Raw genomic sequence first — 26,073 nt, forward strand, 5'->3', positions numbered from 1 at the left:
CTAACACTGCTGTTTTCAGCCTCTAGCTCCATCCACAGCTGCAGTAGACAGCAGCACCACTGGTATATTAACCATGGTCTTCCACCAGAGGAACAATCTGAGGCCCTGCAGCAGGCTAGTTGATTGTGGATTTGCGCTTGTCCTTCACACAGCAAACATCCACTGTGAACAAATGTATTGAAAGCCATAACAAACAGAGCCGAGGCCACGGGTTCCCATTCCAGCGTTCATTTAAATGGATCAATATCACATAGCCTCTCACCAGGGCCCTATATGAAGACATCCACAGCTGCAGGAGCCTATCACAGTTTTTAGAAGGTGGAGGAGAGGGGCCAGGGGTGGGTGTCCAGGATGCTGTCCGTCAGAACCTGTTGTGACAGTTTTATCCCAGCTGAGGGGGAAGGTAACACGGAGAACGGCACAATGAGGAGCGATAAACGTCAGGCACAGGCCCAGCACCATGGTAATGGCTGACAAACGGTTGGCTAGCTCCTCTCTCTCTCTCTCTCTCTCTCTCAGCCACCCAGTCTCAGACACATGTGCAGCTCTATTCTATCAAAGGACACGACGACAAGGACAGCGGAAATCACCCACAGCACTTTCCTAGGCTTTTAGGCAAGTGTGACAGGCAGCCATGCTAAGATACTGCCTCGTCACATTCACACCAGCCAACATGATTTCACTGTGACTATCAATAGAAGACCGATGACTTTGAATCCAACTGAACAATTCATTTCACTTCAAAGTAACATTTGTTTTGTTGTGCCAATCCTCATAAGCCACACAGCATATAGGATAGCAAGAACATTTTGCTCATGCTGAGTGAGTTGATATTCTATGAAAAAAGAGATGCACCAGCTAGTAAAACTCAATGAGACATCCTCCCCTTTCTCTCCAGCACTCTCTCTGACACAGTGTCATGTTCTATGCCCTGTTAATATTGAGGTCTGGCCATTGGGACATAGAAGGTTCATCAATTAATGAATCACTATGATACATTAATTGTTCAGGTGAATGAGCCTGTGAGGCTAATTGAGGTGTCAAAGGATTCTCTATAGCTGAGACAGAACAGCTTTCTGAGACCTCCCCCACATGCGTGCATCCTCTCCCACAACACACTGTGGCAGCATTGACATCTAAAACTCAGACAGGAAAGCTTTGTTAAACTTAGGCAAAAACACTCTCACATCTGAGAAGCAAACGTGTCCAAGAAACAGAAGCAACACAGGCAGGCAAATTAACACCTTAGTGGGATACATTTGTGAGTTCAATGACCAAACAACCTATAGGGGGATCAGAAGCCTAGTATGTTTCTGTTGATTCTTGTTGGGATTGTGACCTTTGGCCCCAAGTTTTCTGAGTCAAATAATAATATAGAACAGTCTCAATTCGTTGGGGCATTGACTCTACAAGGTGTCGAAAGTGTTCCACAAGGATGCTGGCCCATATTGACTCCAATGCTCCCCACAGCTGTGCCAAGTTGGCTGGATGTCCTTTGGGTGGTGGACCATTCTTGATACACATGGGAAACTGGTGTGCATGAAAAACCCAGCGGCGTTGCAGTTCTTGACACAGTTCTACCACACCCCATTCAAAGGCACTTACATTTTTTCTTGCACATTCATCATTTGAATGGCACATACACAATCCATGTCTCAATTGTCTCAAGGCTTAAAAATCCTTCTTTAACCCGTCTCCTCCCCTTCATCTACACTGATTGAAGTGGATTTAACAAGTGACAACAATAAGGGATTCACTTGGTCAGTATATGTCATGGAAAGTGCAGGTGTTCATAATGTTTTGTACACTCAGTGTATGTGATCGTATACAAATGAAAGCAAGGTTTGAAATGATTATGTCTTAGTCAAATGTTATATCTGTTTGGGTTTCTTGCGGTCAATTTGCAGTCTGCAAATGATTTGTAATTATGTTCTGGCCCCTTGACCATCCACTCAAGAAAAAAAATCGTCCTGGGGCTGAAACTAGTTGATGATCACTGATCTATAGGATATCTCTATCCTGTATTTCTAAGAGTATCTCTATTTACTAGATGGAGTCAATGCCACTTTTCCAATCATGAATGATTGGTAGGTTTGTACCTGAGAGTGGCAGCACTGTGAGTACTGGCAAGAGGCAAGAAGATGAAGCATGAAAATACAACATCAAAACCGAACGTAAAAACAAATTATCTTTCACATTGTTCTTTTCTGAAAGAAAATATCCTTTTTCTGTTTTATGGCGCTGGAGAGAGTGAGGATTACAGCAGTCGATCACTTGAAATGCTTGGCTGCCTCATTCACGGTGACCTTTGGCAAGGTCATGACATTAAAGCGTAGAAGATGAGGTAATGATTAACATGGTTGTTAAACTTGTTTTTCATCTGATGAGCATTAATGGTCCTCGGTGTGCTTCATCTTCTGTTGTAGCAACAATACCCACTCAACCGTTGGTTCAGATAGGTCCCAGTACATTTGGATCTCTCGCCTGACTTCCCCAAGGAGTTCAATTCAATTTGTTGTACGCAGTGGCAACCCATAATGTTTTTGAGCCCCACAATATTTTTCTTTGATGACAAAATTTTCCAACGAAGGACAACAAGGTGAGTCCCATAATGTTTTATATGCTGCTGCATAAATGATGTAAAATGCCAGGGAGATATGGTCAGCCATATCAGCTATGTTTTTTTAAAAAAAAGGCTGTAAACGAGGCTGAATGAACTGTTTCGCTGCCAGACAAGGCTCCGCTGATAGCCAGGTGTAGCGGTGGTAAGGATTCACTCCATGGTGCTGGAAAGAAAGCTCTGCTGTTGGGACAGCTTTATGTTGAGACAGCTTTATGTAGGCCCTAACAGTTTGTGGGCACCGCTTGGCCTTGTTATAGTGCAGTTAATGTATTGTTTAGTGTTGTGTTGTGGCTTTGCTGGCATGCATCTACAAAAAATTGCGGGGAGTTTCCCCTACCAAGATGCTAATATCGCAAATGGTTGTATGGCAAATACAGAAATAGATGCACATCCGTCAAGGGTGGTTTCCATATTAACTTGTTGAGCTAGGTTGCAAAGAAAATGTACACCATAATGGAGGGGTCTATTGGCTAAGAATGAACATCTGAATAATATGTACAGCATGCTGTGGCATGAACTGCACCTTTTACATTGTTCATCTATTCTACCATTGAAGTTCATAATGGGGAAATACAGTTACATAAGTGTGTGTGACCCCACATGCATCACATGATAATGATGATGAACGACACAGGTGTTTTGACTGCTTCTTACCTGTATCCTGTCTAAACTGGTGCATGGACTGCAGGTCGATGATGTAAGAGGCCAGCTGGGCATCCACCTGTCCAAGGACCACAGTCCCCCGCACGTCCCCCTTCAGTACGTTCTCTATGTGGTGGCACGTTGCCGCGCTATAGGGCCGCCAGCGCCCATGTTCGTTCAGCCACTCCCACACCACCACCCGGGCCAGGTTCTGAGGAGGGTACCCCAGCCCGTTGACCGACACCAGCACCCCAGAGCCTGGCCGTGCCATTGTTCCACTATGGCAACCGTGGTTCAGCTGCTGCTACTACGGTACAAGAAGACCACTGCTACCCAGCAGGCCACCAGAGATGCCCAAGCATTTGTTCTTCTTTTTTAAAACAACAAATAAAACTTTGATGTCAGCAGTCACTCTGATAGTCCTCGGTCAAATGGTGGTGTTTCCAGGGCACAGGTCCAGTGGAGTCATCTAGTTCACTTAGAAGAAACTCACTGTCATCCTGAAGGTGTTTTTTTTTCACTGCAGTTTCTTTAACCAGCCTCTTTTTGAAATGCCAAAAGCAGCTAAGCTCCCTCCTCTTATGGCTTGATGTGTTTGAAGTGGCAGATGATGTCTATGTTGATGAGCTTTGCAGAAGTATACAACCGGAGCAGTCTCAGAAACCCCAAGCAGATGAACATGGGATATACACTCTAAATCAGACAGGAGACAGGAAAGAATGTGACATAAAAAAAAAGATAGAAAATGCACATTGGTAGGATTTGTCCTGAGCTGACTTAACTAAAAGGAAAAATGGCAACAAAAACATTATGATTTAAATACATTCAAAGGATACCATTAATACTTCACAGTGTTATTACTCCATAATAAGCATGCTGCTCCAGGATCCTATACTTTGCATAGTTATTTCTAGGTAGTATGGTGACACAATGTATGTGTTAGCATATCAACAGCAATATAAGGATGATTTGAGTCTTTATCTTTTCATTTTTGAATTTATTTACAACATCTTATTTATTAATTATTTACAATCATGTGCACGATATTCCTCAACGGTATCCTACAATATTATCGAGGTCTCTTTTTTCGATATAGGGTTCGCATTCTTATTCAGCTCTTAAGTGTTTATGTGCTGAATATAATTATAGCTTAATCCAACACATACTAGGCTACCGAGATCTTAATTATACATTTAAAATATATATATATATAAATATATATATATTAAGTATAGCTACGTCCAAGCACAATTTTGGCTGGACTCGATAAACCATTGTAATAATAATCGAGGTTTTGTTCTAATCCCGTCGAGTTTGCAATGATTGCCTATTTTGGTCGGCAGACAGACCTGTAGGTTGTGATCGAGGCGAATGTTGCCTATTGCAAATTCAAGCAAAAATAAACACAGGCGCAAATCAAATCATAGGTTGTGATTTAGTATAACGCAGGAATACTTACAAAAAGGGTATTCGATTCTTCAGGACAGTAGCGTTATTCAAACCTGTGATATGTCCTCCCATAAATTACAAATATAAATATATTTCAGATGACGAATTGCCTCACAATCAAGCAGTGCCGGGTGTTATTTCCAATTATTTGCATTTTTCCGTTCTATGCATCTCAGTTTATCCGAACTCCGACAGCCTGCTATGGATAAACAATAAAACGCATGCCCCAATTACAATCACCCGAACGTTTGAGGTGCGGAGCCATTATTGCTATAGGACTGGTCTGGTGGTTTCCCCCTTAGATGTATTAAATTAATTCGCTCATAAACTGAACATGCAAAAGTGGTCGAAAATTACGCACGACGGTCCACGAGCACCTGTGATGCTGACCAAGAAAATCTCTACTATTACCTTGACTGCGCGCGTAATCGCGTTGCGTTGTGGAAAAATGACAGGAAGATGTTGCATCGCTGAAGTGAAAATGAGACGACGGTGAACAGTCTGTTCTAAAAACAGCAAAATATTGCTCATGTAAATGAACGAAATCAACTATATTATTTACTCATCAAATAAATAAATAAATAAATAAATATTTGCATGAAATAGGTCATATTCAACGCTTTGATCTGAACGCTTCCATTGAATTTCCTTAGCCTACATCCGGTAGACCCAAACCGAGTCCGGGAGAAAAGCCTGCGGTGTGTGCATCACAGCACTGGACTGTTGCTCCACAACTTTAAGATAAAATAGTACGCTATAGAGATAAACCTAACAGAAAGCACCACTTTCGCGGCAGAGGATTTTTCTACCAATGACTTTTGTTAAGAACTTGACTTTATCATAGCGAACTTGATGATATGTTTGCCACGTTGATGGCAGCGGTGGGATTATCTCTGGTTTCCCATGTTTGCACCTCTAACTGCGTGCGCTCTCTCTCCATCTCTCGCTGTCCCGAATAGTGTAACCTGCTACTGTCTCTGCCAAGAGGTCTGGATCTGTAGGCCTAAATGTCAGGAGGTACTGTACTTGCTCTGTAACCCTATGGTTACATGGTTCAAGCCCTTATCTGGCTGTGTCTCCTCAATCTCTAGGCCTTTGTTCTCTATCCTATGCTTCATTTGGTATTTTAAAATACATGTTTGGTTTTGCCAGTCTGTTCTGATAGTAGAGTGACATCTTGTGTCTAGATATGGAAATGTAGGCTAGAGGTAAAAACTTCCACGAGTAATTAAATTGGATTGGTCCTAAGTAAATTATTTCACTCATCAAGTATTGTAAATTAAGAGTTTCCATGTCAAAAACGGCCCACAATTTCTTCCATCCCATAAACTGTCTTTCTCCACATCTTCCAACCTTCTCTGATACAAAATGGAGCCCTTTTCTGCCTAAAACAATACATCGAATATGCACTATATAGACTAGTTGGGCCAGTCCTCTTCTTCATAAATAACCTAGGGATTGAATTTGTACAGTACAGTATGATCACTTGTTTATTACATATCTTGCCTCTAGAAGTCACTCATGCTGTGCTTGTCTGTTTCACACATCTATCCGCCTTGTTATTTGGCTCACCAAATTGATTGTCTGTGAAAAAACGACCTCTGCTGGCTTTAGAGCAGACTTCTGGAAAGAGGGAATTCGAATGAGTGGTAACAGAGTGCAAATCTATGACTCACGGGCGCAATCTCCCACCGAAGAAACCAACGTCTTGGTTCCCTTTTGGGCGAGTGATTTAGAAGTAACAGGCAGGGCTACATCACGAGACTTTGAGTGCAACTAATGTCAGCTACATTCACCCCGCTTTGACCTCCTCTCCCACGAAAGAAGATCCCACCGTTGGATTCCATTCACAGCCGGGATCTGAAACCGGATCTTCCACAGAAGAAACCAATGTCTTAACAGTTAGCCCAATAGGTAATTCCCTTTTGGGCGGAGGGAGACACTGATTTTGAAGTCGCATGAAGGGCTACCTCATCATGAGACCGTGACCTTGTCTCATGTCAACTACACACATGTGGGATCTGAACCGGATCTGAACCTGTCTCTTGGAAAACCAATCTCATGGGCAGAGTGTGACACAGATGTAAAGTAGTAAGCAGGGCTGCCCATGTCTATGGCAAACCTGATGAGTGTTTGTGGAAACTAGTTGTTTTCATTTAGACACAGAAATATGTATCCCACACATTACTACCAATAATAGACCAAATCTATATGAATGATCAAATACCTACTTTAGATTACTTGTGCTATTATAATACCAGCATAACAGTGTGAAAATGTTGGGATTCTTTTGTCCACACCCAGTGTTTCAATAGTTGCAAAAAACACAGCTATTAATGACCTATTTCTCATCCTATGTCCACTGGCAGCCTGAAACGTCACAGTTTCCGCTTCAGATTCTTCCAAAGTTCTGCTTCCAGGCTTTGCTGACATGGTGAAAGCCTGTGACAGAGGTTAGATTCTTCCCAACACACACCACGTTAGTAGCAAAAAAAGACTGCTTTATTATATTGTCATATACATAGTATTCAAGGACGAGTAAGTGTGATGTGAGAAGCATGACAATAAGTGATTATGCCACTTTTCGATACTTGAGATGTATTTTTCTATATTTAAAAGTAAAACAAACCATAAATAAAAAATCCATCACATATTTACAGAGATCACGGACACATAGGTCAGACAGTTCTGTGTAGATTATGTCTTAGAAATGCCCATGACATGAAACCAATTCATTTGTGTGATAACTAGACAATTACCAATTCATTTGTGTGATTTTGTTTCTGTTAATGTATTAACATCACAAGATGAGAAACATTCAGGGAGTATTAGTTTAATAAGTTAACTTCTATAACATGTAAGTAGCTGCAGACTTCATATAGCTTGTTTATCTGTCTGGAGAGTATTGCTGACCAGATGAAGTATGGATAACGTAACTGTAGTATTAACTATGACGATGTGTATTGGATTCACCAGGTAAGCAGGCAATAATGCAGATGTTTGGCGGAGAAGTTTATGTGCACGATGTAAGATGGAGTGAGATGAGAGACCATGCAAAAAGGACAGGATGTTTAAGTCACATGGGTTTCAAAGCAAAACATTTGGCATGCTTACAGTAGTCCGTGTCTACATATTAAAAATGTTTTTTGAAGTGAAGAAAGTGACATTTTTATTTTTTTGTCTGTATCCCATTTGACTTTCTTTTGCTCGTTGCAGAATTGCATAAAAAGCAGCTGATTATACAGTAGGTGATGCTCCTTCCCGCTCTTGTCGTGTGTTAAACTGTTCTGTCCGCCCCGGATCGCTTCCTCACCACCTTGTCCCCATTGACCTGGTCCACAGCCAGCATCTCCACCTCTGGCTGAGACGGCGCTAGTGGAGGGGTGCTGTGGTGGATGCGGTGTGCCACTCCCACGTGTGCCCGGTGCTGACGGTCCCGTGCCAGGCTGTGGCGGGGGCTGGACGAGCGATCACAGGCGATGGGGGGGATGACGGCAGGCCGGTCTCGTACCATCTGCAGATCAGGCGTGTCTCGAGCTGCCTGCAGAAATGGGGTGGGGTCGGGCATGGCGTCCACCGCCTCCCGTAGGACCTTCCTCCTCCCGTCAGAACCCAGCCGGTACAGCTCGGTTAACTCAGAGTGCAGCGGCTGAGACAGGCTCTTCTTCATGCGGCGTAGAGGGGTCTCAGGGCCAGACTGACGGTCCTTGGCTTTGGGAGGGGTGGGCTTGTAGGAGCTCACAGGGCTGACGTTGGGGCTGGCCTCAGAGGAGCTGCCTGCCAGGAGCTTTTTCTTGGTGGCGTGGAGCTGAGAGGTGAGGTAGGCAATGGTGCTGGCTCTCTGCTCCAGCTCTCCAGACAGGACAGCCAGCTTGTGGCTCTTCATCTTCAGCTCCTCCAGGTACTTCTTCTCCCTTTCCTTGATGGTGTTCTCTAGGACAGAGATCATGGCATTCTTCTGCTCCAGGTCCCTCAGCAGCTCAGTGTTCTCCTCCTCCTTCACTTTCAGCTGAGCCTCAAGCTCCTCACACTTACTGTGTAGCTCCCTGCAGCGTGCCTCACTGCTGTCTGCACACACACAAACAAATCACACTGTTAGACCTCTATATGAAGACAAAAAATGCACATTCACACAACCATCAGAAATCTACACCCTGTTGCAACACACAAAATAGTCGCACATAGCCTGCTTTATTTGGATCCACAATAAAACATTGTCCATTCCTCTCAAAATATTCCATCAGGAGTACAAACAAGGCTGTTTTGCTATTTGTCTGGTAGGGCTGCCATCTGCAGTTAACATACTGTAGGCTTGTGTACAGATATAGGATCTTAATTTGATCTCCCTGTTGTTGCAGGAAATTTCCTGCACAGCAGGAAATGCAAACTTGTAGTGTATTCAAGGTTAAAAAATGCTTCTAAAGAAAGTAATTTCATCTTAAAAATGTCAGACTTGATTTGCCTCAACTAAAAATGTCGCAACCCCTATATAAATGTCAATTAATTCTAATCCAGATAATAATTCACATTTCCTGTTACTGCAGGATTATTTTCCTGCTGTAGAAAACTGGTCAAAATAACATCCTACATATGTACAGTGGGGAGAACAAGTATTTCATACACTGCCGATTTTGCAGGTTTTCCTACTTACAAAGCATTTAGAGGTCTGTAATTTTTATCATAGGTACACAAAAATCCCGACTCCCAGCGGGAAGGAAGTACAGGGAGTGAATAATTTAATAAATAAAATGAACATGGACAAAACAAGAAACACGAGCAGCGTGCAGGAGTGACAGTTATAGGGAAGGTAATCAAGCAGGTGATTGAGTCTGATTAGGCGCTGATGCGCGTAACGATGGTGACAGGTGTGCATAAAAATAATAATAATCAACGAACACAAGCGCTGGAGAGGGACGTGCCTTTGTTACAACTATGACATAGAAAGCATGTGTTAGAAAGCGGTAACAGCTTCTGTCTATAATGACAAAAAAAATAAAAAATACCCCACTCACCAAGACACACGGTGAAATGATGAAAACATCAGTAAACTAAACATCATTATAAGCGCAAAGTGTGCTTGATAAATAGTGAACATCAGGACAGAAGCAACAGATGTAAATAATTGTCAATTATTGTCAGCTTGTTGCAGATGTTGTTTTTGCTTCCGATGTAGGGCCTTCTCTCTCAGTGAGGACATTTTGTACTGATAATCGGCCAGGCTTGTTTTGTAGCAACGCTAATGCAGCAAGTAGATCCATTCGTCTTGGTCTTCTTGCCATTGTATATTACGCACACTGTGCACTCTATGTAGGACAGAGTAGACTGATAAGACTGCTTGGATTCAGTGGACTGATATAGGATACATACCATTTTGAGATTATAATTAGAATAGATCCATACAATAGAATGACCCACCCTGTACTTCATTCACAATTGGTGATTACATTATTTTTTAAATGTTTTATTTATTTCACCTTTATTTAACCAGGTAGGCAAGTTGAGAACAGGTTCCCATTTACAACTGTGACCTGGCCAAGACAAAGCAAAGCAGTGCAACACAAACAACAACACAGAGTTACACATGGAATTAACAAACACACAGTCAATAATAAAATAGAAAAAGTCTATATACAGTGTGTCCAAATGAGGGAGGATAAGGGAGGTAAGGCAATAAATAGTCCATAGTGGCGAAAAAATTACAATATAGCAATTACACCCTGGAGTGATAGATGTGCAGAAGATGAGTGTGCAAGTAGAGATACTGGGGTACAAAGTGGCAAAATAAATAAAAGGATGAGGTAGTTGGATGGGCTATTTACAGATGGGCAATGTACAGGTGCAGTGATCTGTGAGCTGCTCTAACTGCTGGTGCTTAAAGTTAGCGAGGGAGTTTTGAGTCTCCAACTTCAGTGATTTTTGCAGTTCGTTCCAGTCATTGACAGCAGAGAACTGGAAGGAAAGGCGGCCAAACGAGGAGTTGGCTTTGGGGGTGACCAGTAAAATATACCTGCTGGAGCGGGTGCTACGGGTGGGTGCTGCTATGGTGACCAGTGAGCTGAAATAAGGCGGGGCTTTACCTAGAAAATACTTATCGATGACCTGGAGCCAGTGGGTTTGGTGACGAATATGAAGTGAGGGCCAAACATCGAGAGCATGCAGGTGGTAGTGGTGGGTAGTATATGGGGCTTAGGTGACAAAACGGACGGCACTGTGATAGACTGCATCCAGTTTGCTGAGTAGAGTGTTGGAGGCTATTTTGTAAATGACATTGCCAAAGTCAAGGATCGGTAGGAGAGTCAGTTTTACGAGGGTATGTTTGGCAGCATGAGTGAAGGATGCTTTGTTGCGAAATAGGAAGCCAATTCTAGATTTAACTTTGGATTGGAGATGCTTAATGTGAGTCTGGAAGGAGAGTTTAGTCTAACCAGACACCTAGGTATTTGTAGTTGTCTACATATTCGAAGTCAGAACCGTCCAGAGTAGTGATGCTGGACGGGTGGGCAGGTGTGGGCAGCGATCGGTTGAAGAGCATGTATTTAGTTTTACTTGCGTTTAAGAGCAGTTGGAGGCCACGGAAGGAGAGTTGTATGGTATTGAAGCTCATCTGGAGGTTAGTTAACACAGTGTCCAAAGAAGGGCCAGAAGAATACAGAATGGTGTCGTCTGCGTAGAGGTGGATCAGAGAATCACCAGCAGCAAGAGCGACATCATTGATGTATACAGTGATGTATACAGAGAAAAGAGTCGAACCCTGTGGCACTGCCATAGAGACTGCCTGAGGTCCGGACAACAGTCGAAAACCTTGGCCAGGTCGATGAATACAGCTGCACAGTATTGTCTCTTATCGATGGCGGTTATGATATCGTTTAGGACCTTGAGCGTGGCTGAGGTGCACCCATGACCAGCTCGGAAACCAGATTGCATAGCGGAGAAGGTACAGTGGGAATCGAAATGGTCGGTGATCTGTTTGTTAACTTGGCTTTCGAAGACCTTTCGATGAAAGGCAAGGTAGGATAGATATAGGTCTGTAGCAGTTTGGGTCTAGAGTGTCTCCCCATTTGAAGAGGGGGATGACCGCAGCAGCTTTCCAATCTTTGGGGATCTCAGACGATACGAAAGAGAGGTTGACCAGGCTAGTAATAGGGGTTGCAACAATTTCGGCAGATAATTTTAGAAAGAGAGGGTCCAGATTGTCTAGCCTGGCTGATTTGCAGGGGTCATGATTTTGCAGCTCTTTCAGAACATCAGCTGTTTGGATTTGGGTGAAGGAGAAATGGGGAGGCTTGGGCAAATTGCTGTGGGGGGTGCAGGTCTGTTGACCTGGGTAGGGGTAGCCAGGTGGAAAGCATGGCCAGCCGTAGAGAAATGCTTATGGAAATTCTCAATTATCGTGGATTTATCGGTGGTGACAATGTTTCCTAGCCTGCAGTGGGCAGCTGGGAGGAGGTGCTCTTATTCTCCATGAACTTTAGTGTCCCAGAACGTTTTGGATTTTGTGCTACAGGATGCACATTTCTGTTTGAAAAAGCTAGCCTTTGCTTTCTTAACTGCCTGTGTATATTGGTTCCTAACTTCCCTGAAAAGTTGCATATCGCAGGGGTTATTCAATGCTAATGCAGTACACCACAGGATGTTTTTGTGCTGGTCAAGGGCAGTCAGGTCTGGAGTGAACCAAGGGTTATATCTATTCCTGGTTCAATTTTATTTGAATGGGGCATGCTTATTTAAGATGGTGAGGAAAGCACTTTTAAAGAATAACCAGGCATCCTCTACTGACGGAATGAGGTCAATATCCTTCCAGGATACCCAGGCCAGGTTGATTAGAAAGGCCTGCTCACTGAAGTGTTTTAGGGAGCATTTGACAGTGTTGAGGGGTGGTCGTTTGACCGCAGACCCATTATGGACGCAGGCAATGAGGCAGTGATAGCTGAGATCCTGGTTGAAGACAGCAGAGGTGTATTTAGAGGGCAGGTTGGTTAGGATGATATCTATGAGGGTGCCCGTGTTTATGGATTTGGGTTTGCACCTGGTAGGTTCATTGATAATTTGTGTGAGATTGAGGGCATCAAGCTTAGATTGTAGGATGGCCGGGGTGTTAAGCATGTCCCAGTTTAGGTCACCTAACAGCACGAGCTCTGAAGATAGATGGGGGGTAATCAATTCATATATGGTGTCCAGGGCACAGCTGAGACTTGTTGAGAGTTGTTTCTGAGACTTGTTTCTGGAAAGGTAGATTTTTAAAAGTAGAAGCTGAAATTGTTTGGACTCAGACCTGGATAGTAAGACAGAACTCTGCAGGCTAACTCCACCCCCTTTGGCAGTTCTATCTTGTCGGAAAATGTTATAGTTAGGGATGGACATTTTTGGTGGTCTTCCTAAGCCAGGATTCAGACATGGCTAGGACATCCGGGTTGGTAGAGTATGCTAAAGCAGTGAATAAAACAAACTTAGGGAGGAGGCTTATAATGTTAACATGCATGAAACCAAGGCTTTTACGGTTACAGAAGTCAACAAATGAGAGCGCCCGTGGAATGGGAATGGAGCTAGACACTGCCGTGCCTGGATTAACCTCTACATCACTAAAGGAACAGAAGAGGAGTAGGATAAGGATACGGCTAAAGGCTATAAGAACTGGTCGTCTAGTACGTTCGGAACAGAGAGTAAAAGGAGCAGGTTTATGGGCACAGTAGAATAGATTCAAGGCGTAATGTACAGACAAAGGTATGGTAGGATGTGAATACAGTGGAGGTAAACCTAGGCATTGAGTGACGATGAGAGAGATATTGTCTATAGAAACATCATTTAAACCAGGTGAGGTCACCACATGTGTGGGAGGTGGAACTAAAGGGTTAGCTAAGGTGTATTGAGCAGGGGTAGAGGCTCTATGGTGAAATAAGGCAATAATCACTAACCAAAACAGCAATGGACAAGGCATATTGACATTAGGGAGAGGCATGCGTAGCCGAGTGATCATAGGGGTCCAGTGAATAGCTCGGCGGGCTGGAGACACGTCGATTCAGACAGCTAGTGGGCCGGGGCTAGCAAGCTAGCAGAAGGGCCTTAGAGGGACGTCGCAACGGAAGAAGTCTGTTGTGGCCCCCTCGTGCTGTTACGTCGGCAGACTAGTCGTGATGGATGAGCAGGGCTCCGAGTGGTAAAAGGTTCTAAAATAGGTATTGTGACCAAAGAATTTGTCCGATATGCTCTAGACAGCTAGCGGGCCGCGGCTAGCAGATGGGCATTCAGGTGGCGTCGTAACGGAGGAGCCAGATGAAAAACCCCCTCGGGCAGATTATGTCGGTAGTCCAGTCGTGATGGAATCGGCAGGGCTCCGTGTCGGCAATAAAAGGGGTCCAGGCCAATTGTCAAAATAGGTATTGTAGCCCAAGGAGTGGCTGATGGACCTCTTCAGGTAGCCGGGAGATGGGCCTAGCAAAGGCTAGCTCCAGGCTAATTGGTTCTTGCTTCGGGACAGAGATGTTAGCCAGGAGTGGCCACTCGGAATAGTAGCTAGCTAGCTGCGATGATCCAGGTGAAAAGGTTCAGAGCTTGCGGTAGGAATCCGGAGATATGGAGAAAAATAAGTTTGATTTGCTCGAGCTGTGCAGACTGGCAAGTTGTCCGGGCTAAAGGTTAGCTGATGACCACTAGCAGTGGCTAGCTGACTACTAGCTAGTAGCTAGTTAGCTGGCTAGCTTCTGTTGGGGGTTCCGGTTCAAAAGTAAAGAAAATAGCAGATCCACACCACATTGAGTGAGGCAGATTGCAGGAGAGTATGTTGAGGTTAAGAAAAAAAATATATAAAATAAATAAATAAATAAAATACACACACACACACACACACATATATATATATATATATATATATGCGAAGAAAAATATATATAAAAATATATATAAGTAAAGAAAATAGCAGATCCACACCACACTCGACAAGACGAGGACAAAGATGTCTGACTGCAGCGTACGCTTCCCCTCGCTCATCAAATCACCCATTCTCCCCCATCATACTTCACTTAATTTATTTATTCTGTTCTTATGTGTGAAATTAGTTTGGGCATAGTTTAGGTTCAGTTATGAACTGGGCAGAGCACCTTCAACAGTCGAGAGAAGGAGGGGAGCAGGCCCTACTGTCGGGCGAAGGAGGGGAGCAAGCCCTACTGTCAGGAGAAGGAGGGGAGCAAGCCCTACTGTCGGGAGAAGGAGGGGAGCAGGCCCTACTGTCGGGAGAAGGAGGGGAGCAAGCCCTACTGTCAGGAGAAGGAGGGGAGCAAGCCCTACTGTCGGGAGAAGGAGGGGAGCAGGCCCTACTGTCGGGAGAAGGAGGGGAGCAAGCCCTACTGTCGGGAGAAGGAGGGGAGCAGGCCCTACTGTCGGGAGAAGGAGGGGAGCAAGCCCTACTGTCGGGAGAAGGAGGGGAGCAGGCCCTACTGTCGGGAGAAGGAGGGGCAACTTGGGAATACCATTTAAAAATGGTTATAACTCCAGTTCTGTTTGTGAATTTAAGATTCTAACAACGACCGTGTGTTACAGTTCATTTGGAAAGTGTTCAGACCCCTTCACCTTTTCCACATTTTGTTACGTTACAGCATTATACTAAAATGCATTAAATAAATACAAAATCCTCATCAATCTACACACAATACCACATAATGACAAATCGAAAACAGGTTTTTGGAAATGTTTGCAAAAAAAACAAAAACAGAATTACCTTATTTACTTAAGTATTCAGACTCTGCTATGATACTCGAAATTGAGCTCCGGTGCATCCTGTTTCCATTTCTCATCCTTGAGATGTTTGTATTACTTTGGAGACCACCTGTGTTAAACCCAACTAATTGTGAAGGCGAAAGAAAGGCACACCTATTTAGGCGAGGAAACACTTTTAAAAAAATAAAGGAGAGCCACACACTCTAGGAGCTCAGATGCAAAAATGTTATGTCACAACTAATTGGACATGATTTGGAAAGGCACACACCTGTCTACAGTGCCTTGCGAAGGTATTCGGCCCCCTTGAACTTTGCGACCTTTTGCCACATTTCAGGCTTCAAACATAAAGATATACAGTGCCTTGCGAAAGTATTCGGCCCCCTTGAACTTTGCGACCTTTTGCCACATTTCAGGCTTCAAACATAAAGATATAAAACTGTATTTTTTTGTGAAGAATCAACAACAAGTGGGACACAATCATGAAGTGGAACGACATTTATTGGATATTTCAAACTTTTTTAACAATTCAAAAACTGAAAAATTGGGCGTGCAAAATTATTCAGCCCCCTTAAGTTAATACTTTGTAGCGCCACCTTTTGCTGCGATTACAGCTGTAAGTCGCTTGGGGTATATCTCTATCAGTTTTGCACATCGAGAGACTGAATTTTTTTCCCATTCCTGCTTGCAAAACAGCTCGAGCTCAGTGAGGTTGAATGGAGAGCATTTGTGAACAGCAGTTTTCAGTTCTTTCCACAGATTCTCGATTGGATTCAGGTCTGGACTTTGACTTGGCCCTTCTAACACCTGGATATGTTTATTTTTGAACCATTCCATTGTAGATTTTGCTTTATGTTTTGGATCTTTGTCTTGTTGGAAGACAAATCTCCATCCCAGTCTCAGGTCTTTTGCAGAATCCATCAGGTTTTCTTCCAAAATGGTCCTGTATTTGGCTCCATCTTCCCATCAATTTTAACCATCTTCCCTGTCCCTGCTGAAGAAAAGCAGGCCCAAACCATGATGCTGCCACCACCATGTTTGACAGTGGGGATGGTGTGTTCAGCTGTGTTGATTTTACGCCAAACATAACGTTTTGCATTGTTGCCAAAAAGTTCAATTTTGGTTTCATCTGACCAGAGCACCTTCTTCCACATGTTTGGTGTGTCTCCCAGGTGGCTTGTGGCAAACTTTAAACGACACTTTTTATGGATATCTTTAAGAAATGGCTTTCTTCTTGCCACTCTTCCATAAAGGCCAGATTTGTGCAATATACGACTGATTGTTGTCCTATGGACAGAGTCTCCCACCTCAGCTGTAGATCTCTGCAGTTCATCCAGAGTGATCATGGGCCTCTTGGCTGCATCTCTGATCAGTCTTCTCCTTGTATGAGCTGAAAGTTTAGAGGGACGGCCAGGTCTTGGTAGATTTGCAGTGGTCTGATACTCCTTCCATTTCAATATTATCGCTTGCACAGTGCTCCTTGGGATGTTTAAAGCTTGGGAAATATTTTTGTATCCAAATCCGGCTTTAAACTTCTTCACAACAGTATCTCGGACCTGCCTGGTGTGTTCCTTGTTCTTCATGATGCTCTCTGCGCTTTTAACGGACCTCTGAGACTATCACAGTGCAGGTGCATTTATACGGAGACTTGATTACACACAGGTGGATTGTATTTATCATCATTAGTCATTTAGGTCAACATTGGATCATTCAGAGATCCTCACTGAACTTCTGGAGAGAGTTTGCTGCACTGAAAGTAAAGGGGCTGAATAATTTTGCACGCCCAATTTTTCAGTTTTTGATTTGTTAAAAAAGTTTGAAATATCCAATAAATGTCGTTCCACTTCATGATTGTGTCCCACTTGTTGTTGATTCTTCACAAAAAAATACAGTTTTATATCTTTATGTTTGAAGCCTGAAATGTGGCAAAAGGTCGCAAAGTTCAAGGGGGCCGAATACTTTCGCAAGGCACTGTATATAAGGTCCCACAGTTGCCAGTGCATGTCAGAGCAAAAACCAAGCCATGAGGTCGAAGGAATTGTCCGTAGAGCTCCAAGACAGGATTGTGTCAAGGCAGAGATCTGGGGAAGGGTACGAATACATTTCCGCAGCATTGAAGGTCCCCAAGAACACAGTGGCCTCCATCATTCTTAAATGGAAGAAGTTATGAATAGCCAAGACTCTTCCTAGAACTGTCCGCCCGACCAAACTGAGCAATCGGGGCAGAAGGGCCTTGGTAAGGGAGGTGACCAAGAACCCGATGGTCACTCTGACAGAGCTCCAGAGTTCCTCTGTGTAGACGGGAGAACTTTCCAGAAGGAGAACCATCTCTGCAGCACTCCACCAATCAGGCCTTTATGGTAGAGTGGCCAGACGGAAGCCACTCCTCAGTAAAAGGCACATGACAGCCCGCTTAGAGTTTTCCAAAAGGCACCTAAAGGACTCTCAGACCATGAGAAACAAGATTCTCTGGTCTGATGAAACTAAGATTGAACTCTTTGGCCTGAATGCCAATTATCATGCTTGTAGGAAACGTGGCACCATCCCTACAGTGACGCTTGGTTGTGGAAGCATCATGCTGTGGGGATGTTTTTCCATCGGCAGGGACTGGGAGACTAGTCGGAATGGAGGGAAAGATGAACGTAGCAAAATACTGCGAGATCCTTGATGAAAATCTACTCTAGAGCGATCAGGACCTCAGATTGGGGAAAATGTTCACCTTCCAACAGGACAATGACCCTAAGCACACAGCTAAGACAATGCAGGAGTGGCTTCGGGAAAAGTCTCTAAATGTCCTTGAGTGGCCCAGCCAGAGCCTGGACTTGAACCCAATCTAATATCTCTGAAGAGACCTGAAAATAGCAGCGCAACAACACCCCCCCATCCAACCTGACAGAGCTTGAGAGTATCTACAGAGAAGAATGGGAGAAACTCCCCAAATACAGGTGTGCCAAACTTGTAGCGTCATACCCAAGAAGACTCAAGGCTGTAATCGCTGCCAAAGGTGCATCAACACCTAAAGTAAAGATTCTGAATACTTATGTCAATGTGATATTTAAGTTTTTTATTTTGTATAAATTAGCAAAAAATTCTAAAGACCTGTTTTCGCTCTGTCATTATGGGGTATTGTCTGTAGATTGATGAGGGGGAAAAAACTACTTAATCAATTTTAGAATAAGGCTGTGACGCAACAAAATGTGGAAAAAGTCAATAGGTCAGAATACTTCCCGATGCCCTGTATCTCGGAAATGTCAAGGACGGAAAGGGGCATGACTTTAAAAATGTCAGAGTAATACAAAAATGACATTCATGAGCAGTCCAAATGACTGTTTTAGTGCTTCTAGAGTAAGTATATCCACTGACCATGGACTGAGTCTGTCAGCTGATGTGAGTGATGGTCTACAGAGACTCATCTGCGGTGGGCAGAGAGAGAGAGAGAGAGAGAGAGAGAGAGAGAGAGAAGAGCTCCTGTCTCAAATTACAGATCTGGTCGATAGCAAGGTCACAGCACTGCTCTGACCATCATTGCTCTTCATCCTCTCCTTACCACATCAACACAGCTCCTACCTTACCCCACCCCACCCCATTAGCGTTGATCAGACACACATTCACAAGCAGCTACTGTACAGATATAGCCTAGCTATTACCTCTCTGTATCAGATAGATAGGCCTATATCATACTGTAGAGCACACATAATGATGTCTACCCAATACAACCCATCTACAACGAATACTAGAGTAGACGTCTATTTTCTATACTGGGCAGTCTGGTATATTTCCTATCAGCTTAATGGGCGGGGGGGGTCATGATTGGTGTTTCTTTACCAGCCGAGAGAGGGGATGTCGTCTTTGTTTTGAGCCACTGAGCCCTGCCTGCTGCACTAAGTAGGTCGCAGACTGTCCATTAGTGCTGTGACACATCATCTAATTTCCTGCACTGAAATCTGCGTGTTGTCCCACACTAACCTGCTACTGTCTCTGAAAATAGCCCCCACAGTACTGCGCTGTCTGCACTGCACAGAGCCCCTTTACAGGATTCACAAGGTAACATTAATTGAGATATGTTACCTGTCGTACAACCTACTGTTATTCTGTAACAGTGAACTGACTGATTTCCCATTCAATAATTCAAAAGCACAAAAGACATCAAAGATCAAGCCTGATTTCAGAACCATGATTTGTTTAGCTTTTTTATCATTATTTTTTGCTTGGGTCCATGGCTAGAGATGCTACAAAGTGTGAGTATCAGCTCACTGTTCTCTGGCAAGTATATAAAGCTATTTCAGCTGCTTAATCAAGACTGTAATGATGTCCTGAAATATGAGGGTGGGAGGGCCTTGACTTCTGCCCATTGTTAATAGTATTTCTGTAGTACTGACCGTATACAGGATATCTATCATCACATTGATTGCTCTATTTTCTACCTATTGCACAGATCCCCTGTGATTCATGTTCAATTCCTATGAGTCTGTCTACTACGTGGTCAAATCCCAGAGTTGGACCTCTGTGTGGTTCTACTGTATGCTCATTGTCAGTTCTCCTGTGTATATAATTTAGACTTCTGTTTGACTCTGTGACATGTCCATGGTAACGTGGAGGAGGGGGCTGTGCTATGAGCTTGACGGTGAGCTGACAGTGAAAGGAGGATAGTGCCCTGAACAGCAGGGGGTCCCGGCCGCAGAGCACCGCTTCCTGGGTGGGAGAGTGTTACCAGGATACAGCACAAGCCTTCTGCTCTCTCCCATTCCCAGGGCTAAGACATACAGAGGCCTCTGTTCTGCTGCAGAAAGTCTAATTTATAGCTTTGCAGGTTTTAGTACCTGGGCTGTTCACGGGCACTGCCACTGTTTTCGAACAGCCAGTGTGAAGCCAAGCAGAGAGCGATTTTTAGTTCACATAGGCTATATAATATCATGAACAATATACCTGCCAGTACGATAGTTTGCAGAGGCATTGAAAATATATCAATTTAATTTCAAAAGTTTTCCAATCAAAGTGAAATCAGTGTCAAAGAGAATAACTACAAGTGGTAAAACATCAATGGCTACATTCCATGTCTGTCTAACAGTGTACTATACTGCCAGTACTGGCATTACTTACACAATGACAGCAGAGTCAAGTCAAAACAGAGAAAGTTCCCACAGAATTACATCTAGAAAAATTGTGAGAAAATAAACTGACTGGATCCCACCCCAGTAAAAAAGTAGTAATCTCTCAATAACTATGGTATTACTATGTAATAATTAAGTATTGAAAAAGCCAGGCCAAGTGTGTGTGCCTGGGGTCACGTTATGAAAGGACGCCTCTTACCTGTTGGATCTGAACTTCTCACTGTCAGCTCATATGTCAAGTCTGTGAAAAGAGAGGAGGATCAAATGTCACCGTCAGACCAGGAAGTGACATCTTCAGCTCTGACAGGATTGGTGGGGTGGCATAAAGGAGCATGCTATTCAGAGAGCCTGTCTAGCAGCTCTAGTGGAGAGCAGGCTTTTTTCTGGATCAAAATATGGATTAGATGTTGGGCATGGCCAGGGCAGGTCGCCTACCCTAAACAGTCTATCCTGTTGGCCACAAAGACAACATTTAGCTGTTTTAAAGCAAATTTCCTGAAATTCTACACATTTTGACAAGACTTATGGCTATCTGAGTGACTCAAATATCAAACATATAACAAAATCAATGCATCATTTTGGAGTTTTAGACTCTCCCTGACGGTCTAGATTTTATTTTGGTGTTTGTTAGTTGTCAAATATTGAAAATCAACTTTCTATGACCTTTTCACGATTGTCGATGGAATGTTTTTGGGGACATAACAAAATATATGCTAATAATAGCTAAACAGTTAACTAGAGGGTACAAGATATGTTTTGATTTGGCTACCTAGTTCATCTGTTCCCTATCATATTTTATAGGCCTACCTGTTGCTGTAATGTCCCGACTGTCACTCTCTCCTTAAGCAACGGCAAACTAGTCTCGCACTATGCAAGTGATGTGCGCAAACACAGATGCAATATTGTCATTCTGATTCTGGCTGATATGTTGATTTTTATTTGATGGATACATTTTTATTTTTTTATTTTATTGTTTTCCAAAACTTTTCCAGGCCTGGAAAACACCATTTTCAAATTCCAATACTTTTCCAGGATTTTCATGACTGTACGAACCCTGTGAAGTGTATGTATCTAGGTCTAGTGGCCCTAGTTCAAGTTCAGTTTGAGGTTCAGCATGTTCACCTGTACAGTGCTGTTGTAGTCTGCGGATCTCTGCATGTAGACCTTTCAGTGTCTTGGCATGGTCCTGCTGGAGGAAGAGCAGGTTCTTCTGGGCGCTGTGCAGATTATTCTCTAGGGTACCAGTGGGGGATGCCATGGCAGACGATGCAGTAGAAACACACCAGCTCTAGAGACCTGCAAACATAGATGACAGAGAGACAACATCAAAACAAGAGCCGTACCATCTGGGGTTCAGTGCTTAGCCTAAATGCTCCCCTTTCACCCATTTGGGATGTGCACCAGCGTTACTTTGCCTTTGATTTTTCGTACTTTTGGGGTGAGGATAACTCAATATATAGTGAATAAAAATATATACGCAACATACAAGTTCATAGAAGGAACTCAGTCAATTGAAATATAGTAAATTCATTAGGCCCTAATCTATGGCTCTACATGACTGGGCAGGGGTGCAGCCATGAGTGGGCCTGGGAGGGCATAGGCCCACCCACTGGGAGCCAGGCCACCCACTGGGAGCCAGACCTAGCCAATCAGAATTAGTTTTTCCCTATAAAAGGGCTTTATTTCAGACAGAAATACTCCTCAGAATGCCCCCATTATCAGAAATTCCCGCATGGTTACTCGTGGTCTGTGGTTGTGATGCCGGTTGGACATATTGCCAAATTCTAGAAAATGACGTTGGAGGCGGCATATGGTAGAGAAATTAACATTCAATTCTCTGACAACAGCTATGTTGGACATTCCTGCAGTCAGCATGCCAATTGCAAACTCCCTCAAAACATCTGTAGCATTGTGTTGTGTGCCAAAACTGCACAATATAGAGTAGCCTTTTATTGTATACCAGCACATGGTGCACCTGTGTAATGATCATGCTGATTAATCAGCTTCTTGATATGCCACACCTGTCAGGTGGCTGGATTATCTTGGCAAAGGAGAAATCCCCACGAACACACATGTAAACAAATTTGGTCACAAAATTTGAGAGAAATAAGCTTTTTGTGCGTATGGAACATTTCAGCGATTTATTTAATGAAACACGGGAAAATCACTTTACATGTTGCGTTTATATATTTGTTCAGTATACTTTAAAAATGACTCAAACCAAATCGGAACTATGTAGAAATTATAATGAACCGAGTACATTTATACAGTTTCTTGGTCACTACTCAGTCAATACCCTTTGTTATACTGATAGAATTCGCAATGCAGCCTAATTCTATATTTCTTGCAAGGAGAGAAGGGTCACATAGGCGAATACCTTTTTGCTTACTCTAATTGGCTTACGCACACTGATGTCGAACTATTGATTTTATCATCAGATAGAGAGCAGTCTACGTCTCTAAAGAAGACACCTCAGGGGGAAACAAGTCATCTGCATTTTTGTTGGGTTTCTTGGGCCCTTTACCAGCATGTTGCTTAAAATAAACATCAACACTTTAATGAGACAAGACCCTGGATTAAAAAGACCTCAAATGAATACCAATACAAATACCATATAAGAGAACACACATTTCAGAACACACGGTATGGATTTGATTAAATGAATAGGTTAACAGGCCAATGGGTATTTCATAGGCTGAATAGGTCATTATCAACAGGTCATCCAAAAAAAACTAGGCTACAAGGAACAAAAAAACTCTGGGAGGAACTTACTCCTCCATTTCAGTGCACAAAGCGTGAGGAGGAGGCTAAGAACAGAATGCTTTCAGAGATCCTGAGAAGATTAGTAAACGTCACAGTGATACAGGGTGCGGCATGATGCAGCCAGTCTCCAGCAGCAGGCAGGGTCCGCTCGTCTCCCGTCCCTTCCTCCCTCCTTGGACGTCCTTGCATCCAGTGTTCAGCCAGAGACAGCGCCCAGAGGTGAGGTAAGAGACCATCACTCAGTCAGAGCAGAGCAGCCGTCCCATTGTCTCCACCCTCTCCCAGACAACACTACTGGGCCGGGAGTAGAGAGCACATTGATTTTCCCCTCTGAGTGCAGAGAGAGCCTTCCACTGCATACATTAGCAAGCAAGCTTCAATAACACATCTCATAGCTTCTCCCTCTTACATCATCGGCTTACTAACATTAATAAATTGTGTCACCTCTGATGGCTCTCAAAGCTTGCTCTACAGCGATAGGAGATTTATGTCAAATTCTCTCATTGTGTACAGAAGCAAAGGACACCAGTTGACCTCCAACACAGCCGAGTAATCACAGAGAGAGAGAGAGAGAGAGAGAGACGCGTCATAAAGGGTGCACTCAGAGATAATCTATAATAAATGAGTAATCCTGAGTCCTTCCTGTAAACCCTGGATGGCAGACACTCTCACACAGCACAACCCATTCCTAGCATCAGGCTTGGTTCTTGAGAGCTCAGCTGATGTCATAGCACAGTGACAACATTAGATTACGATACTTTTCTAATGATATCACATTGTAATGACATCACCAACAAACAACCCTCCACCCTCTTTCTCCATTTGTAGTGATTTGATATACTCAGTTATCCTAAATTAATGTTGCTTTTGGAGAGAAAATTGAATATCCAACTCCCCTCCCCTCTCTCCAATGAACTGCAGAAGCAAGACAAACTAGCTACCATACTTCGCTAAACAGATATTAACGCTACAGACACACCCCCTGTGATAAAAGGTTGGTCGAAGTCTCACACACTTAAGACTGAGAAAATCCCTTTCAATTCACCTAACCAAGCTAAGTGCTGCCTCAAATTAGTATGCCTAAAATATCATGAAGTCACCCTATGGAGGGTGGGTGTTGAGCAAATATCTTCGTCTCATGGATACTTTGTTCCAGTTTATATAACTAACTTTCCATGTGCTTTGGAATAATCAATTGAGATATTAAGGCCGCATTGCTATACTAGAAAATGTGCAGAATTCAAATGTATCCACTTGTCTCCATAACAGCAAGGTAGCCAGTTGGGTTTGGAGCAATAATTATTATTCATTAGAATTATTCCTCCGAATGGAAAAGCAAGTCAAACTGACCTCATGCAAGGACAAAATTATAGTAGTTTTATATTGGTTTCAGCACCTGCATTGCGGACAGCACCCGATCCGACTTTCACAGGCACGCGTCTGATTATCACTTTCCAATCAAAAATCTATTTGACAACAATGTTAGCTAGGCATCTAGCTACATGAGATAATTGTTTCATTTGATGTTAACTGTAATTCAGACGTAGGATGATCAGTCCATAACAATTGGTTAAGGCCGCCCTGTTTGTAAACAACATCGTCTTATTGCACTCCAAATCCAAATAGCTGAACTGGTAATATCTAGTACACCTACTAGTTAGTAAATACGATTGTCATTTTGTGTAGCCAACCAACCATCAAGTCAGCTAGCTAACGTTAGTAGCTATATTCTTGATATCCAGTCCCACATGGCATGTCACAATTAGCTAGCCAACCAAACTGTTAGCTAACGTTAACGTTAGCAACGAGTGCAGAAGCTAGCGCTACCTAAGATGCTGCATGCGAAGACATTTCGAAGCTGTTGTTATGTTCATTTTAGCAATAAATCATTGACAATGCTATGCTCATGTGGCTAGCTTGCTGCTAGCTAGAGAATGTTAACAAAACCAGACTCTGCGAGAGACAGGTGCAATCGATGAGGGGTCCTGCTGTTACCAATGTGGAAAACGGTTTATAAATGTAATAACATATCGTGATACCTACCTTCAACAATATTACAATATCGTCTGATATTCTGTAATATATAAATTGTTGCCGTAATTGCTACAGTGGCTAAATCCGTTCTGTCATGTCAGGCATTGTCGCTGCTGCTGGTCAAACGCTCCTGTTGTCTGCAGTAACAGAGAGGACTATGTCTGTCAGTTCTCTCGCTCATCTCCCTGAACTACAACAAAATAAGGCGATGCATCATGGGATACTACTAAAAGTAGTAACAATGTTCAATAAATGGTCGTTTGTTTTATTACTTATAACTTGACACTCAGAAATAGATGCATAAAAAAATCAAAGGAAATGTGATTTTAGTAAACATAAAATTGTTAAACCCAGACTTTTTCAGCCTGGGGCCTAAATTAGAAATTCTGTGTTTTTCTGGGACATAAACTTATGAAAATATGCAACTATAAGCAAATATTGGCACATTTCATTGCCCTTATGCCTAAAACAAATGCAATATAGACAAAAACAAATAACAATGAAATGAAATATACATAGCTAATCATGTTTATTTTTCCCCATTAAAAACATATCTGTCTAGGTTGGAACTGTTGCTGTTAAAATACAATAAATCATTTTCACTCTGAACTGGAATAAGTGTATTAATCAAATCACACAGGTTGAAGTTTTTACCAAGCATGTCTATTCTGGGCTCAGTTTTTGACAGTGCAACATAGAGGTCATGCTCAGCATTGAGTCTGTTTTTGTACTTGTTTTTTAAGT

At 43.0% G+C, this 26,073-nt stretch overlaps 2 protein-coding genes across 3 annotated transcripts in view; both read right to left on the reverse strand.

Moving 5' to 3' along the window:
* Positions 1–5,782, reverse strand: part of LOC139389930 (E3 ubiquitin-protein ligase DTX1-like) — a 70,002-nt gene extending 64,220 nt beyond the window's left edge. The window contains exons 1-2 of the mRNA XM_071136965.1: positions 4,725–5,782; positions 3,278–3,958 (exon numbers count right to left, since the gene is read on the reverse strand). Coding sequence (XP_070993066.1) covers positions 3,278–3,536 — 259 coding nt within the window. The 5' untranslated portion in view covers positions 3,537–3,958; positions 4,725–5,782. The remainder of the gene's footprint in view (positions 1–3,277; positions 3,959–4,724) is intronic.
* A 1,416-nt stretch (positions 5,783–7,198) lies between these two features.
* On the reverse strand, positions 7,199–25,495 carry LOC139389780 (coiled-coil domain-containing protein 92-like). 2 transcript variants are annotated; one of them, XM_071136725.1, is made up of 4 exons: positions 25,339–25,495; positions 21,655–21,828; positions 20,732–20,773; positions 7,199–8,782 (listed from the first exon to the last, which is right to left on the reverse strand). In XM_071136725.1, exons 2-4 carry the CDS (start codon positions 21,788–21,790, stop codon positions 7,992–7,994), a joined length of 969 nt encoding a protein of 322 aa, XP_070992826.1. In that variant the 5' UTR covers positions 21,791–21,828; positions 25,339–25,495; the 3' UTR covers positions 7,199–7,991. The 2 variants fall into 2 exon arrangements, with proteins under 2 accessions (XP_070992826.1, XP_070992827.1); XM_071136726.1 differs by lacking the exon at positions 25,339–25,495 and adding an exon at positions 23,305–23,549 and having other exon boundaries at positions 7,249–8,782.
* Positions 25,496–26,073: the final 578 nt, after the last annotated feature.

This window comes from Oncorhynchus clarkii, chromosome 30 (assembly GCF_045791955.1).
Source record: "Oncorhynchus clarkii lewisi isolate Uvic-CL-2024 chromosome 30, UVic_Ocla_1.0, whole genome shotgun sequence".
In the NCBI taxonomy this organism is placed as follows: Eukaryota; Metazoa; Chordata; class Actinopteri; order Salmoniformes; family Salmonidae; genus Oncorhynchus; species Oncorhynchus clarkii.

Coding starts and splice junctions, on each gene's coding strand:
- LOC139389780 (XM_071136725.1), bottom strand. CDS start 21,790: ATGGCATCCCCCACTGGTACCCTAGAGAATAATCTGCACAGCGCCCAG. Junction 20,774..21,654: donor ACTACAACAGCACTGTACAG/GTGAACATGCTG, acceptor CTCTTTTCACAG/ACTTGACATATGAGCTGACA. Junction 8,783..20,731: donor GAGAAGTTCAGATCCAACAG/GTAAGAGGCGTC, acceptor GTGTGTGTGCAG/ACAGCAGTGAGGCACGCTGC.